At 44.2% G+C, this 13077-nt stretch overlaps 1 protein-coding gene across 5 annotated transcripts in view; it reads left to right on the top strand.

Moving 5' to 3' along the window:
• The window catches only part of kcnab2a (potassium voltage-gated channel subfamily A regulatory beta subunit 2a), a gene marked incomplete at its 5' end in the record, with an annotated part of 158829 nt that overhangs the window by 70383 nt on the left and 75369 nt on the right, over positions 1–13077 (top strand). The window contains one exon of one of the 5 annotated variants that reach the window (XM_084316034.1): positions 4946–5157. The exons of the other annotated variants lie outside the window; for them this stretch is intronic. Within the exon in view, the coding sequence (XP_084172160.1) occupies positions 4946–5157 (212 nt within the window). Of the gene's footprint in view, positions 1–4945; positions 5158–13077 lie in introns of those variants that run through there. 5 annotated transcript variants of the gene reach the window in all.

Genomic DNA, 13077 nt, shown 5'->3' with positions numbered 1-13077 from the left:
CTAGCATGTGCCCAGCGACATGATCATGAATCACGAAGGCCAAGCCCTTCTATGGGGTGTCTACCTTGGTCATCGTTTTTTTATTTATTTAATTTTTTTATTATCTTTTTCCCCCTCCTTCTTTTTTCCGATTTTTCTCCGATCCCACTGTTAGTCGTTATGCCAATTCCCAACCCCCTTCCTGGTTGTTGCGCACTTTCCCCTACTGTTGGTCCGAGAGGCCGGAGACTGTCACATGCTTTCCTCCGACGCATGTGCAGCCAGCCGGCAGCCAGCCTGGCCGCGCAGATTCTCACTGGGAGAGTGTAATGTGTGGAAGGTCGCACTACCTCTCTCCAGATCCTACTCTCGCTGTGCAGGCGCCCCGACCGAACTGTAGGGGTCGCTGTCCACAACGCCCAGGACCCACCCACGGCTCCCCTCCCCCTAACTCAGCCAAACGAGTTAGTATAGCGATCAGCCCGAGCCAAGGCAATGCTGACTCTCCGGGAGTCGAGACCGCAGCCTCTTGCATTGGTGACGAGCACAATCTCCGCTACGCCACCTGACCGCCTTGGTCATATTCTTAATGAAGGGGGAAGTATTCTGTCAATGTGTAAAATGGTTTGCCAGATTGTTGTGGATTATTAAAGCATGATTTGTGTGGTGGTTGTACAGTGCAGGATTGTTTGTCTGTTTCATAGAATAGAAGGAAAGTAATTTGAATTGTATTATGTTTTATGGTTGTTGTTTTAATGCATTTTGCACTATACTATATTAGGTTTTTAGATTTTAGCAGCCACCAAGCTCGTTAGCTAGCAAACTCTGTCTTCAAATGAACTAACTGAGGTGGTTAGAAAGAAAGTGCAGCGTGTGCAGAACACCGAATGTTCTCTATTTTATGTTCTCTGTCTAATTTAAGCCACAGTCATTTCACTACGCAACACGGAAACCCATGGGTCTCCCCGACATCGTAAACCAGTCCCATATAATTGATTTAAAATGAATTTAGTGTCCATTGATTGCCAGGGTTCCAACCTCGTCTAACGCTGCCCCTTGTAATCGCCGTTTCCCGGTTTCAACAAACACAAAATTAATCGACACAACTGTTTTGCACTCTTGGAAATCTGCATGGTTGCCATGTCCGGGAAATTACTGTGCATAATCTTAATTGTCGCCAGAGGCTACAACAGGCTACAGCCATCCTTCAAGAGGCGCAGAACTCCATGTCATTAGACCAGCTACATCCATTTCAACTCCTTATAATCACGGATACATGGGAAACGGAGTCGGTAATACATGAGCAATCACTTCTCGCTAGAAATACTGAGCCTGTCGAGTGAGTAGCCGGGGGTGAGTGATGAGGAAATGCATAAGTGAAGAGTGATGCTCCCTTGGGACTCTGCGCTGCACGCTTACAGGGTGGGAGGACACTGGGCGAGAAGCATGTTGACCAGAGTATGTTTTATCACAGTCAGAATAACAGAACTACAAATGGAAAGAAACTACGAGGTCCACATGTGTGGCTACAGTATAGACAGAATATATCTGGGCCACGACAGTGTATTTATTTTTTGCATCAAGTGGGAGTCAGTCAGTTGGATAAAAGGCCACAAGAAGCCATTCATCAGATACTGTTGATCTATTGACCCGTTTATGTGATGGATCACCGGTCTGCCGGGTGACGCATGCTCCTATTGATCAGCTTCCATTGCACAGTTAATAAATGGGTAGATATTCTGCCTTGGATAAATATTGAGAGTCAACAAAGGGCTTATATGGTGTAATAATAGTGACAGCACATCAGTCATCACCCAGGAGATCCGTTCACAGCCATGGCAGCGTATGAAGCAACAGACATGCAGAAATTAAACCAGCTCACTGGGCTGCTATAGTATTATCTATCTACGATCTACGGCTAAATGTTGGCACCGTGTTCCAACACCCTGGCCAGGGCCCCTGGGGTGGGGTATGTGAGTGTAGATTACAGGCCCCGATACTCCTATCTGAGCAGGCCCTGTTCCCTGGCCTCTCCTTGGCACCCTGGACTGACCACCACGTCACGCTTCCTACTGACGATGGCCGTGAGGGGTGTGTGTGTGTGTGTGTGGTGTGTGTGTGTGTGTGTGTGTGTGATGAAGGGTGAGAGGGGCCGTGAGGTCGGGGTTCCTACTCCGACGCTCCGCTGCTTTGTTGAGAAGTCTGATAGTCAGATACCACCCCCTCCTCCCCCATAAGTCCACAACACAACCCTACCACTCGGTCACCCTGAGCATGACGGAAGTCCACAAGGGTCCAGTGGACCGTCTTCGTCTATGTGACACAACCGTAAGAAGCTACCGACTCGAGAAAGGCGTACGTACACACAGCAGGTTTGTCGGGCGTGAGGAGGAGGAGATGGGGTGCGGCCACAGCTTCCTCCTGTGCCTAGCAGTCTTCACGTGGCGCGCTCCAGATGTATACACATCTAAAGGTGCTCCTCTCTTGAACGCCGTGAAATCCAATTTAGATTACAGTTGCATTAAAACACCCCCCACTCCTCTCTCTCTCTCTCTCTCTATCTCACTCTCACTCACTCACTCACTCACTCCAGTTTCTATTTGAGTCCTGGGGAGAAAAAGGTCACTGTTCCAAGAATAGGTCCGTCAGTCGGCAGAAGCCCGTCTACTGGATTCCTTTTGATGGAAGTTGCATCTCCCCCAGCTCTTACTGCACGTCTCCTTGCGACGCCATCTCTTTTAATTATCTCCTCGGCGCACTAGCTGGTCGGCTCAGATAAGCCTCAGTATTGTATTACTGGGAGCCGCGTGCCTCTTCTGCCCGGGCCGTTCATTCTGCGGCCGGTGGCGGCGGTGACTTTAATTACTATGGTGTTTACTTTCCACCGCCCAGCCATTATCATATTATAGTTGAGCCGCGACCTTTCACCACACCGGCACGCACCGCTCTCGCCTCGCGGAACACCGCCGCCGTGCGTCAGATCAGTTTCAATAGCCATATACAATAAGGAATATTACACGGTAATTGGTCACTGATGGTTCATCCTCCGCGGCATTGTGAGGCTGTCTTTTTGACATGATAGCATTATTCAGCTGAATGCATATGCCAGAATAAATCATAAATAAAAAAATAAAAATTTAATTAATTAATTCTTTTGACTCTTTTCCGCGGTACAGTTGAGGGGAGGGAGGAAGCGGGTGGGCACTGGGCACAGCAACCGTACAGCGTCTCAGCTGTAAGACGCTTGTGACACTCCTGGCTTTGACATACTGTACAACATCAGTTGAGATAAAGTTACGTAATGAATATTTCATGGGCAATTGGACAGACCCATGTGAGAGCCCCCTGGTCTGGGGGCCAGCGGCCATTCTGGAGTCCTGATCTTGTGAACCCCCCCACCGTTCCTCACTGGATAGACTACGCTAAACCACACACTGACTTGACGTACGCTAAACCACAGAACAGATGGGGAGAGGAGTGTACACAAAATATGATAGTATTTCATATGACAGCAGCAGTAAACACAACTGATCTCTCAATTGCTGTTTCTCTCTCTCTTGCCGCTGTAGTTATTATGTAGTTATATTCCTTCACGTAGCTTGTCTTCATATCTCTCTCTCTCTCTCTCTCTCTCTCTCTCTCTCTCTCTCTCTCTCTCTCTCTCTCTCTCTCTCTCTCTCTCTCTCTCTCTCTCCCTCCCACCACTTTCCATCTCCTCTCCTCTCTCTCCCCTCCCCTCTATCTATCTCTCTCTCTCTCCCCTCCTCTCTCCTCTCTCTCTCTCTCTCTCTCTCTCTCTCTCTCTCTCTCTCTCTCTCTCTCTCTCCCTCTCCCTCCCACCACTTTCCATCATCTCTCCTCTCCTCTCTCTCTCTCTCTCTCTCTCTCTCTCTCTCTCCCCTCCTCTCTCCTCTCTCTCTCTCTCTCTCTCTCTCTCTCCCTCTCTCTCTCTCTCCTCTCTCTCCCCTCCCCTCTATCTATCTCTCTCTCTCTCCCCTCCTCTCTCCCTCTCTCTCTCTCTCTCTCTCTCTCTCTCTCTCTCTCTCTCTCTCTCTCTCTCCCCTCCTCTCTCTCCCCTCCTCCCTCTCTCTCCAGTCTCTCTTGCCTGCGCGCAGCGCTCCTCTTTGTGCCGAGCTCACGGCACACTGTACAGTACACATGTACGTTTAATCCATGCTGCGGTGCCGGACTACAGAGTGACCATGAGGCTGCCGCCTTGACTGACACAACTGGAGTATATACAGCAAGCAGACAAGCTGCTGAGACAGCTTTACCGGAAGAGAGAGAGAGAGACCTACTGGAGCTGCACGCCGTGCTCCATTCCCTCCATCTCCTCTGTGTGGATGTTGGTGTCTCCTTTACTCAAGTCTTGGCAGCCAGAGGTGCTATCTCCCAGCGCTGAGCTCTTCCGGCAATGAGCCTCTGATTTAAAGAAAAATAGTGGGAATACCAGATGAATCCAGAGAAATCCTGCTAAGAAAAAAAAAAGAAAAAAACTCTCATCTGCTCTTTATGTTTCTTTTGGGGGGTGAATTTTTGTGAGATTTGTGTTTTCGTCTTGCCTGAAGTCTGTCATTGGTTTTCTGAGAGATTCTCACTCAGAGTCATAGGCAGAGAAGCTGTATTGGTGTAAGTGGATGCGGACCTTCTTTGACGGGACCGGATTCTGCTCAGCTGCCTTTGGTCCGACCTGCTCCCCCCCCACCCCCCTCGCCTCCTGTTCTCTCCCGTGACCCTGAGCGGATCAGCCGTGGCAGTGATTTCCAACACGGGCAGTTACTTCCGACACTAGACTGAAAGGTAGTGGCGTGCTGCAGACTGACCCGCCTTGCTCCTCTCTCCGGAGGATCCTCGCCCCCCTTCTGCACTTTGGGAGAGAGAGAGGGAGAGTCTCGTCCGGCCGATTTAGCCGGTGGAGAGTTTTAATTGGAGCGCTTGACGCGGGGCCGGCAGGTCACCAGCCGGCATGCAGGTGTCGTTGGTGTGCACCGACCACCCGGGGAGGCCGAACCGCAGCGCGGAGGACCGGCTGAATCGACAGAATGCCAACAGTCCCAGCACGACCGCCCGCAGCAAGTTCAGGGCCGTGGCCATGGTCGCTCGCACTCTGGGGACACTCTCTGTTCAGTGTGCGCCTTCCTCCAGCGAGCAGAGCATGAAGACTGGCATGAAATATAGGTAGGGTACACCCGCACCTCAACACCGTATCTCACCCGCTGTAGCGTGCAAGTCTGAAAATAAACTTGGAGTAGTGCTACAGTGAGAGATATAATACTTGTGTTGATAAGTTTGGCCGTTTGTCTGCAGTAGCCAATTTACAATACGCTTTTGGCTAATCTCCTCCTGTGCTGTAGGGGTGTGGAGAAAAGATCAATACAGCATGACCGTACGATATGATATCGATATCGATTTGTAGACCTTTTAGCAGATTCTGCCAGTTTGTTTACTTTGTTTATTTTCTACATTTGTTTACTTAAAGAATCCTACAAGCACTTTTATTTTCTATTGATGGATACAAATGTTAATCTCAACCCAAATCCCAAAAGAAAGTAAATTTTTTACTTTTTTTTACTCACACTTTGTGTATTGGGGTGTTTTCTATTTAATTAAAAATATTGCAGTGTTTATAGTATTTCAGTATATCACAATATATTATTATATTGAATGGTGACCCCTTTATCGTATTCGTAATACAGCCATAGTGTAAAGATTCCTTACTCTAACCGAGGACATTGTAGAATGCTAGAGCGGCCACGCTCTTGTTATTTTATTTATTTTCTCCACGGAAGCCTGGGGGAGATCATGTAATCGTTTGCGTGTGTCTGTGAGTGAGTCTGTTGCTCATAGGCTGACAGCAGGCCAGGGAGCTGGATTGCTGTCACATCTATTAATTAATTTCCATCATTGTCCATTGAAATAAGCCACGCCCCCTTTCATATCTCATAAACCGTTTGTCGTAAACTTATGGGAGGTGTCAATTAAGATTTTAAGGGTTTATTCCACCCAAATATTTTAAAAAGTTTATTCCACCCAATAGTGTACTAGTGTGTAATACTGTAAAACCACAAGATGCACAGGAACGTGCAACAGACCGCACAATGCACTAGCAACTAGGGCTAAGCCCAAACGTTCGGACCTTCGTTCGTTATGGCATTCAAATCTTAATTAATGGGTTCGAACCTCCGCTTTTGAATTTTTAGTATTTTTCAATTTCCGCTTTTAATTTTCTTCTTTTTTCTTTTACACAAAAAATATATATCAGAATGTGATATATATCAGAATATCACAGTACTATGTTGTGTTTACAATAATTCGAAAGTCACGCGCGAACAATTATGTAGAAGCAAATTTTTTGCATGATTCAAAATGAAGGTTCAAACATCCGTTCAAAAAACCCTGGCGAAGTTCGAAGCCCCAAATACAGGCTTCGGGGACAGCTCTACTAGCAACTCACAGGAGTCCAGATGAGTTGTGTTTTCCAAAAAGGACTCAGTAGATTGTTGATCTTCTCTTCGCCTGAGTTGTCTAGTAATATATATATAATAATATTTAAACAATCTTTAAATACGTGACCTACAAACATTTCACCTGCTTAGCTTATACATTCGTGTTCTAACAAAAAAACATTGCTTATGTGCATAGATCACTAGATGTATCAGCTTTATAAAGCACTATTACGTTACCATTGACTGAAGGAGTGCTCGTTGTCTTGTCAATGTAACATAATGAGGAGACGGTAGCCAAAGTAACCAACAAAAAGATATTTAATTATAATTACCATGGTTTTGTAATCAAGGAGTAACGTAAAATAATGACAAACAAAACACAGAACTGTACAAACAGGATCAGCATCTCACACAGGGAAGAACAGGACAGTTATACACAAGGGGGTGATGAGACAAGACACACCTGGGTTGATTACAAATGGATAGACCTGGGAGGGAAACGATAAGGACTACAAGACCAGAACAGGGAACTACAACTAGACATAACACATCACACACTGGGAACACCTGATCAGGGTACAGACAAACCCCCACACGTAACAAGCACATTCCACGTTTGGATTTCCTGGTTGAAAACAGATGACATCACATTGAAGCCAGTGATTTTAATGATTTCACCCTCATTTATTTTCATCCTAATCTTATTTTTGTGCGAGTGGTGTGAATAAATGGTTGGTAAATAATTTCAGTAAAAAAATCGTCCGTAGGGGAGTGAAATAGATTAACAAACATCAACAAACTGAGCAGTCAACCTCCTTTCAGTCAACCTCTTCATTCCTGGCTCCCTGACCAGATTTGATATATTTGTAAACTAGTCTTGTTTGGACCAGGGTACAAGACCAAAGATAATTCACAAGATAATTTTCAGAGATATTAACAGGACATGACTTTGGTTGTATAGTATCTGCCACAAGGCCAATTGACTATTCATTAAAAAAATTTAATACATAGGTTTGAACCATTAGAATATCTATTATTGTGCAATGTGTCCAATAGAGGGCAAACCAATACAATGGGACACATAACTAGTATAGGTAATATTTATTTAACCTCTTAACAGGCACCCAGAAAAGTGGAAATTGTTTTTTGTACTTGAACTTGAGGACTGCATACTTTTTGTGCACTTAGCTTTATACTTTATACTTATAGCACATGCATGAGTCTGGTCTCTTTTGAAAGATAACATTCTGAAGTTACTAATGCAAAAAAGATAAATCATTTTTACTGCTAATGAAATAGAGTAACAGAGGTCTGAACTTGAGTTGAACTTGAACTTGTGTACTCACATTTTTCTGTAGTGGTTGCAATATATAAAAAGAACTAGGGCTGTCTTAAATACTTCAAAGCTTCGAAGCTTCGTTCGATAGGCATGGGATTCGAATATGAAAATAAAATGTGATTATTAAAAAGAAAAAATTGTTTTCTTTTTTTTTTTTTTTTGCAAAATCAACTCTGCCTCTCTTTGTTAACTACAACAAGCAATTCGGTTTGTTATTTAAGATGAGGTCGGACTCGGCACTGACAGATTTGTGTTCATTGTGCTGCTTTTATAAAGCCTCAAATGACGGCTTACAATATTTCATGAAAGCAAAGTGTTTTGTTTGTCTAAGATTTTAAAAGGTTTAAACTTTACAGCACTGACATGGGCGGCTATGTGGCGTAGTGGGCAAGGCGCTTGCCACGAATGACGGAGACGCTGGGCTTGCCTGTTCGAGCCCAGCATTCCACATTGCTTTCAGTTTAGCTGGTCGTTCATACTAATACACATTGGCCGTATTAGGGGGTGGGAAACTGATGGGTGGGGATCGGGCGTTGTGGACAGCGACTCCTACAGGTCGGTTGGTGCGCCTGCGCAGTAGAATCAGGAAGTGTCGGGGGCAGCGTGAGCCTCCCACGCGTTACTCCTCGCCACTGAGAGATCGAGCTGCGCAGGTGAAAAGATGCGACTGCTGTTACCTCAAGTACCGGAGGGGACTTGTGCTATGTATGACTTAGTCCACATTGCAGCCGGCTTGTGGGAGGCAAGAAACAGCGTTCGTGACAGGGGAGGGTTGAATTGGATGATACGAAATTGGGATGGGAGAAAATATAGAAAATGGGAGAAAAAGTGGATCAAAAAAAACTTTACAGCACTGACAAAGTTGAACAAAGTGCTGTACAAGTCCCACAACATAAAAAAAAAATATATATATATATATATATATTTATAATATTTTATTTTATTTTTTAATCTCGAAGCTTCGAATTTAATCGAATCTCGGCCCTGAAGCTTCGAATTCCAAAAAAAAATTCGAAGGTCAGCCCTAAAAAAAACATAAAAAAAATAGGTATAAGCTGGAAAACACAGCGGTTCCATAGCCTGAAGTGTTATGTAGTACAGGTCCAAATTTTATAAAAATCTGTTCAGAATTTGGGCGGCCGGGTAGCACAGCGGACTAAGCGTCTGTCTACCACTGCAGAGACACTGGTATCGAATCCGGCTGTCAGCGTTGCCTCCGGCTTGGCCGGTCGTCATACTGGCTCAATTGGCAGAGTCAGCAGGAGGGAAGCCGGTGGGTGGTAATCTGGTCGTTGTAAACAGCGACTCCTACAGGTCGGTCAGGGCGCCTGCACAGCGAGGGAGGGAAATGGTGAAGGTAGTGTGACCTCCCACGCGTTACACTTCACCAATCCGAGTCCTCACTGCCAGGTGAAAAGAGGCTGCTGGCTGTCTCCTATGTATCGGAGGAAGCATGTGATAGACTTCAGGGCTCCCTAGACCGACCAGTGGGGGGCACATGCGCGCAACGACCAGGAAGGGGAGGGGGGAATTGGCATAACGACTAAATTGGGATGGGAGGAAAATACAGAAAATACAAAAAAAATCTGTTCAGAATTTCAGAATTCAGTCTTTGAGAGACGTCCGAGTACAACCGGCGACAAATAAAAAAAGTTCTCAAATACATTTCCTCATCCACGGCCGTTCATTCTGTGTGATTCACTTTCAACTTACACGTAGATCCCTTATTCGCACCCCCCACGTGGGGTATCGTTGGAAAGGTACACTCATTGGCTACAACGCTGACCAATAATTTTCGCCATCAGCGGATGATTGGCAGTTGTGGAGCATCGGGAGTCCCCCCCCCCCCCCCCCCCCGCGGCAGAGCTGGTTCTGAACTCTGCCATCATGCCGTGCAGTTGAATTATTGGCCGGTTCTTTTAATGTAATGTTCACTCTGCTGAATGAAAGTGTCTCCTGTCTGTCATGCAGTGCATTCAGGCCCACGACCGCTGGGGGCTGGTTTTTCTCACAATTGAATATATATTTTCACAATCGAATGTGAAAAACTGGTTTTAATTTCTTTACAATTTGAATATAGAATATTCGTTGACAGCCCTACTAGACACCCAAGTGGGATACTTGGAAGTTTGCCGGTATTATCATTATACTTAAGTCAACATGCAATTGTATTGTGATTCCTAATTGAATGTAGTACTGTAATAATAATAGTAGTGTGTAGTAAACAATTTTCTTTTCTTTTGAAGATGGTAAATGCTGATATACCTCAGGGCAATAAACTGTTCATTTGTATTTTCAATCAAGTTATTAATCATTTTATTAAATCAAAGGCCATTCATACCTTCAAGCACTCTTTCAATGACAACGTTTTCCCATCATAAAAACAGCATGGGTATTGTGGAATTACGTGGTCTTTCATTTCCAGCCTTGCAATATTATGCAGCACATAAAAACATGCATACTTTGCATTAACATATGATACAGTATTAGGGATGGAGGATCACAGTCGTAGACTATATACTGTATTGATCTTTTAACCCCCCCCCCCCCCCCACACACACACACACTATTGTCAGCTTAGCTTAGCACATGAAAGGTCGCTTGGGATCTTGCATTTTATCAGGGCCAGATTGTGTCTGAATGCCCCCAAGAAGAGACATAAAAAGACTAATGCCCTTTGCTCAGTCTACTGTACCTCTTTGAAAACAAGGCGATTTAACATGTAGTCCTTGATTTACTCGCATAAATCCATTTATAATCACATGCAAATGCTTTGTATTTCTGTGCTGAATTATTCAAATCACTAGAGCTCTTAAGCACAGACTGCGGGAAAAACTGGGTTTTGTCTGTTGGACGGTGTGTTTTGAGAAGGCATACAGAGAAACCATGTTAAGTGGAACCGTGTTTTCAGATCTAGGGGGGGGGGGCGTGGGTGAATCTGATGCTGGTGGGCGCAAAATGCTGTAGTCAACTCCAAGTAGGTTAAAAGTGTGTGTACTAGAGTTGTCCCCAATATCTCTTCTTTGGGCTTTGAAGTTTCAGTACTGTACCAATTATCATTGAATATTCTAAGTTATGTACTTTCTTCAAATTTGCTGTTATTATTAATTATTTCTTTAGGCGTTAATATTGTAATTATTATACTATTGAGAGACATAGGTAAAAACGGACTTCAAGGTTTTCCTCTGTTGACATTTAATTGGCTACAAAATATAAATGTGCAATAATCTAATTAGATAAATGACCGCCTTAGTCTATGCAAATTAAACTGTTCATGGGCATAATGAAAAAGAAATGGCCTGTGCAGCCTACACCAAGATATAAAATAGATAAAATAAAAAAACATTTGTTGACAGCAGTAGGCTAATCCACAGAATGAATGTAGTCTAACAAAATAGCTCTTTATACAGGCCTAATCAAAGTGTGTGTGGGGGGTGGGGGGGGGGGGGGGGGGGGGGATAAGGCCCTTGTCTGTGTATAACTTAAATTATTAACGGAATTGCTTCTGTTGCGTTAGGATTAACATGAATCATTTGAGGCTTAATAAAAGCACAATAAATACACGTGAAAAAAGTAATAAATAAAATTGTGCCTCCACTTTAAGTACATTGATCAAATTAAATAAACAACCATATCCAATCAAAGTGGAAACATGAATTATGCCTAATAAATATAGCTACTGTGGTCTAAGCCTTAACACAAGCTTTGAACGATATGAGGCTCAACCCGCTTCAGGTTGTGTGACAGAAAAACCAACATGTTTTGTCCACATTCTTTGGCAACAGAGAATTTCTCGTTTTGCTTACAATAAAGCCAGCTTTCCAAATAAATGTGGCCTGAAGGGGTTGAAGTGACAGGGATGCAAAGCGATCTGTAGCATGGTCTTTTTAAAAGTCCTCCAGTCCCTTATGTTATTAGGTGCATCAACTTACATCAATTTATCCACATCAGCCACTGGTGTCTGATTGATTGATTGATTGATTGAAAAGTTTATTAACAGATTGCAGAATGGGTACAGTACAGTACAGCTCAATACATACAATTGTTAAGAGGATGCAGACCTGAGAAAGACTTTCGTCTTGTTTCCATCAGGGTCCCCCATTTTCAATTCATCATATGACACACATGACATACAGATAGACAGTACTGCTACATCTATACATTTATGACATACCAGATTTTCAAATACAGTACTGTTTGTGATACTAAAAAAATCCAGAAGAAGAGTATATACATTTGACATAGAAACTGTGCATTGGGGGAGGTTGGGTAGGTGGGGTGGGGCTGTACATTGGAGGGGGGGGGGGTTGGGTAGGGGGACACACACACTGTACATTGGAATACTGACATACATTTGACATGGAAACTGTACATTGGAGGAGGTTGGGTAGGTGGGGTGGGGTTGGTTGGGGCTGTACATTGGAATACTGACAAAGCCATGCTTGGTCTTTATTGTACAACTGGGTTAGGACATTTGTAGGGGCCAGTTTTGAATTGCAGTCTCCCGTAGGTGTTCTTTGAGAGTGTTTTTGAAGGTGGGTAGTGATTTACATTCCTTTACAGCTTTGGGTAGGGCGTTCCACATTGTTGTGGCATAATTGCGAAACGTGTTTAGTCCCTTGTTTGAGCCGAATCTGGGTTTTACATGATTTGTGGAGCTCCCTCTGGTGTTGTGATCGTGGTATTCACTGACCTTTGGGAAGTATTTTGACATGTACATGGGTACCTTGGTCGTGTAGTGTATCTTGTAGACCAGGCCCATTGCAAGTTGCTGTACTCTGTTGTCTACTCTAAGCCATCCTAGGTTGGCAAAGTGTGCAGGGGTGAGGTGGGTTCTAGGAGTCAGGTCAAGCAGTAGTCTGACTAGTTTGTTTTGAGATGTTTGTAATTTGGTTTTTAGTGCCTTTGAGGTGCTTTGGTACCATGAGGTGCAAGCATAGTCGTAGTACCCTTGAATGAGTGCTCCTGCCAGAGTCTTCAGGGTATTCTTGTTTACCAGGGAGGAGATCCGGTACAAGAATCGAGTTCGTTGATTGACTTTTTTTATTACATTGGATGCCATTTTGTCACAGGAAAGATTAGCCTCTAGGATGGAACCCAGGTAGGTAATTTCATCTTTCCTTGTGACAATATTGTCACCCACTGTAACTGAGAAGCCGTCTGTTTTGCTGAGTTTGTTATTTGAACCGAAGAGAATGGACTCTGTTTTGCCCATGTGTAATGATAGTTTGTTGTCGGCGAGCCATATGCAGATTTTGCCTAGTTCCGAGCTGAGGGTTTTTTCAACCTGTAACTTGTTCTTGTCAGAGACCA

This window comes from Notolepis coatsorum (assembly GCF_963971535.1).
Source record: "Notolepis coatsorum genome assembly, chromosome: 6".
NCBI lineage: Eukaryota > Metazoa > Chordata > Actinopteri > Aulopiformes > Paralepididae > Notolepis > Notolepis coatsorum.
Note: the sequence above shows the minus strand (reverse complement) of the source record. Positions and strands in the feature narration are given on the sequence as shown.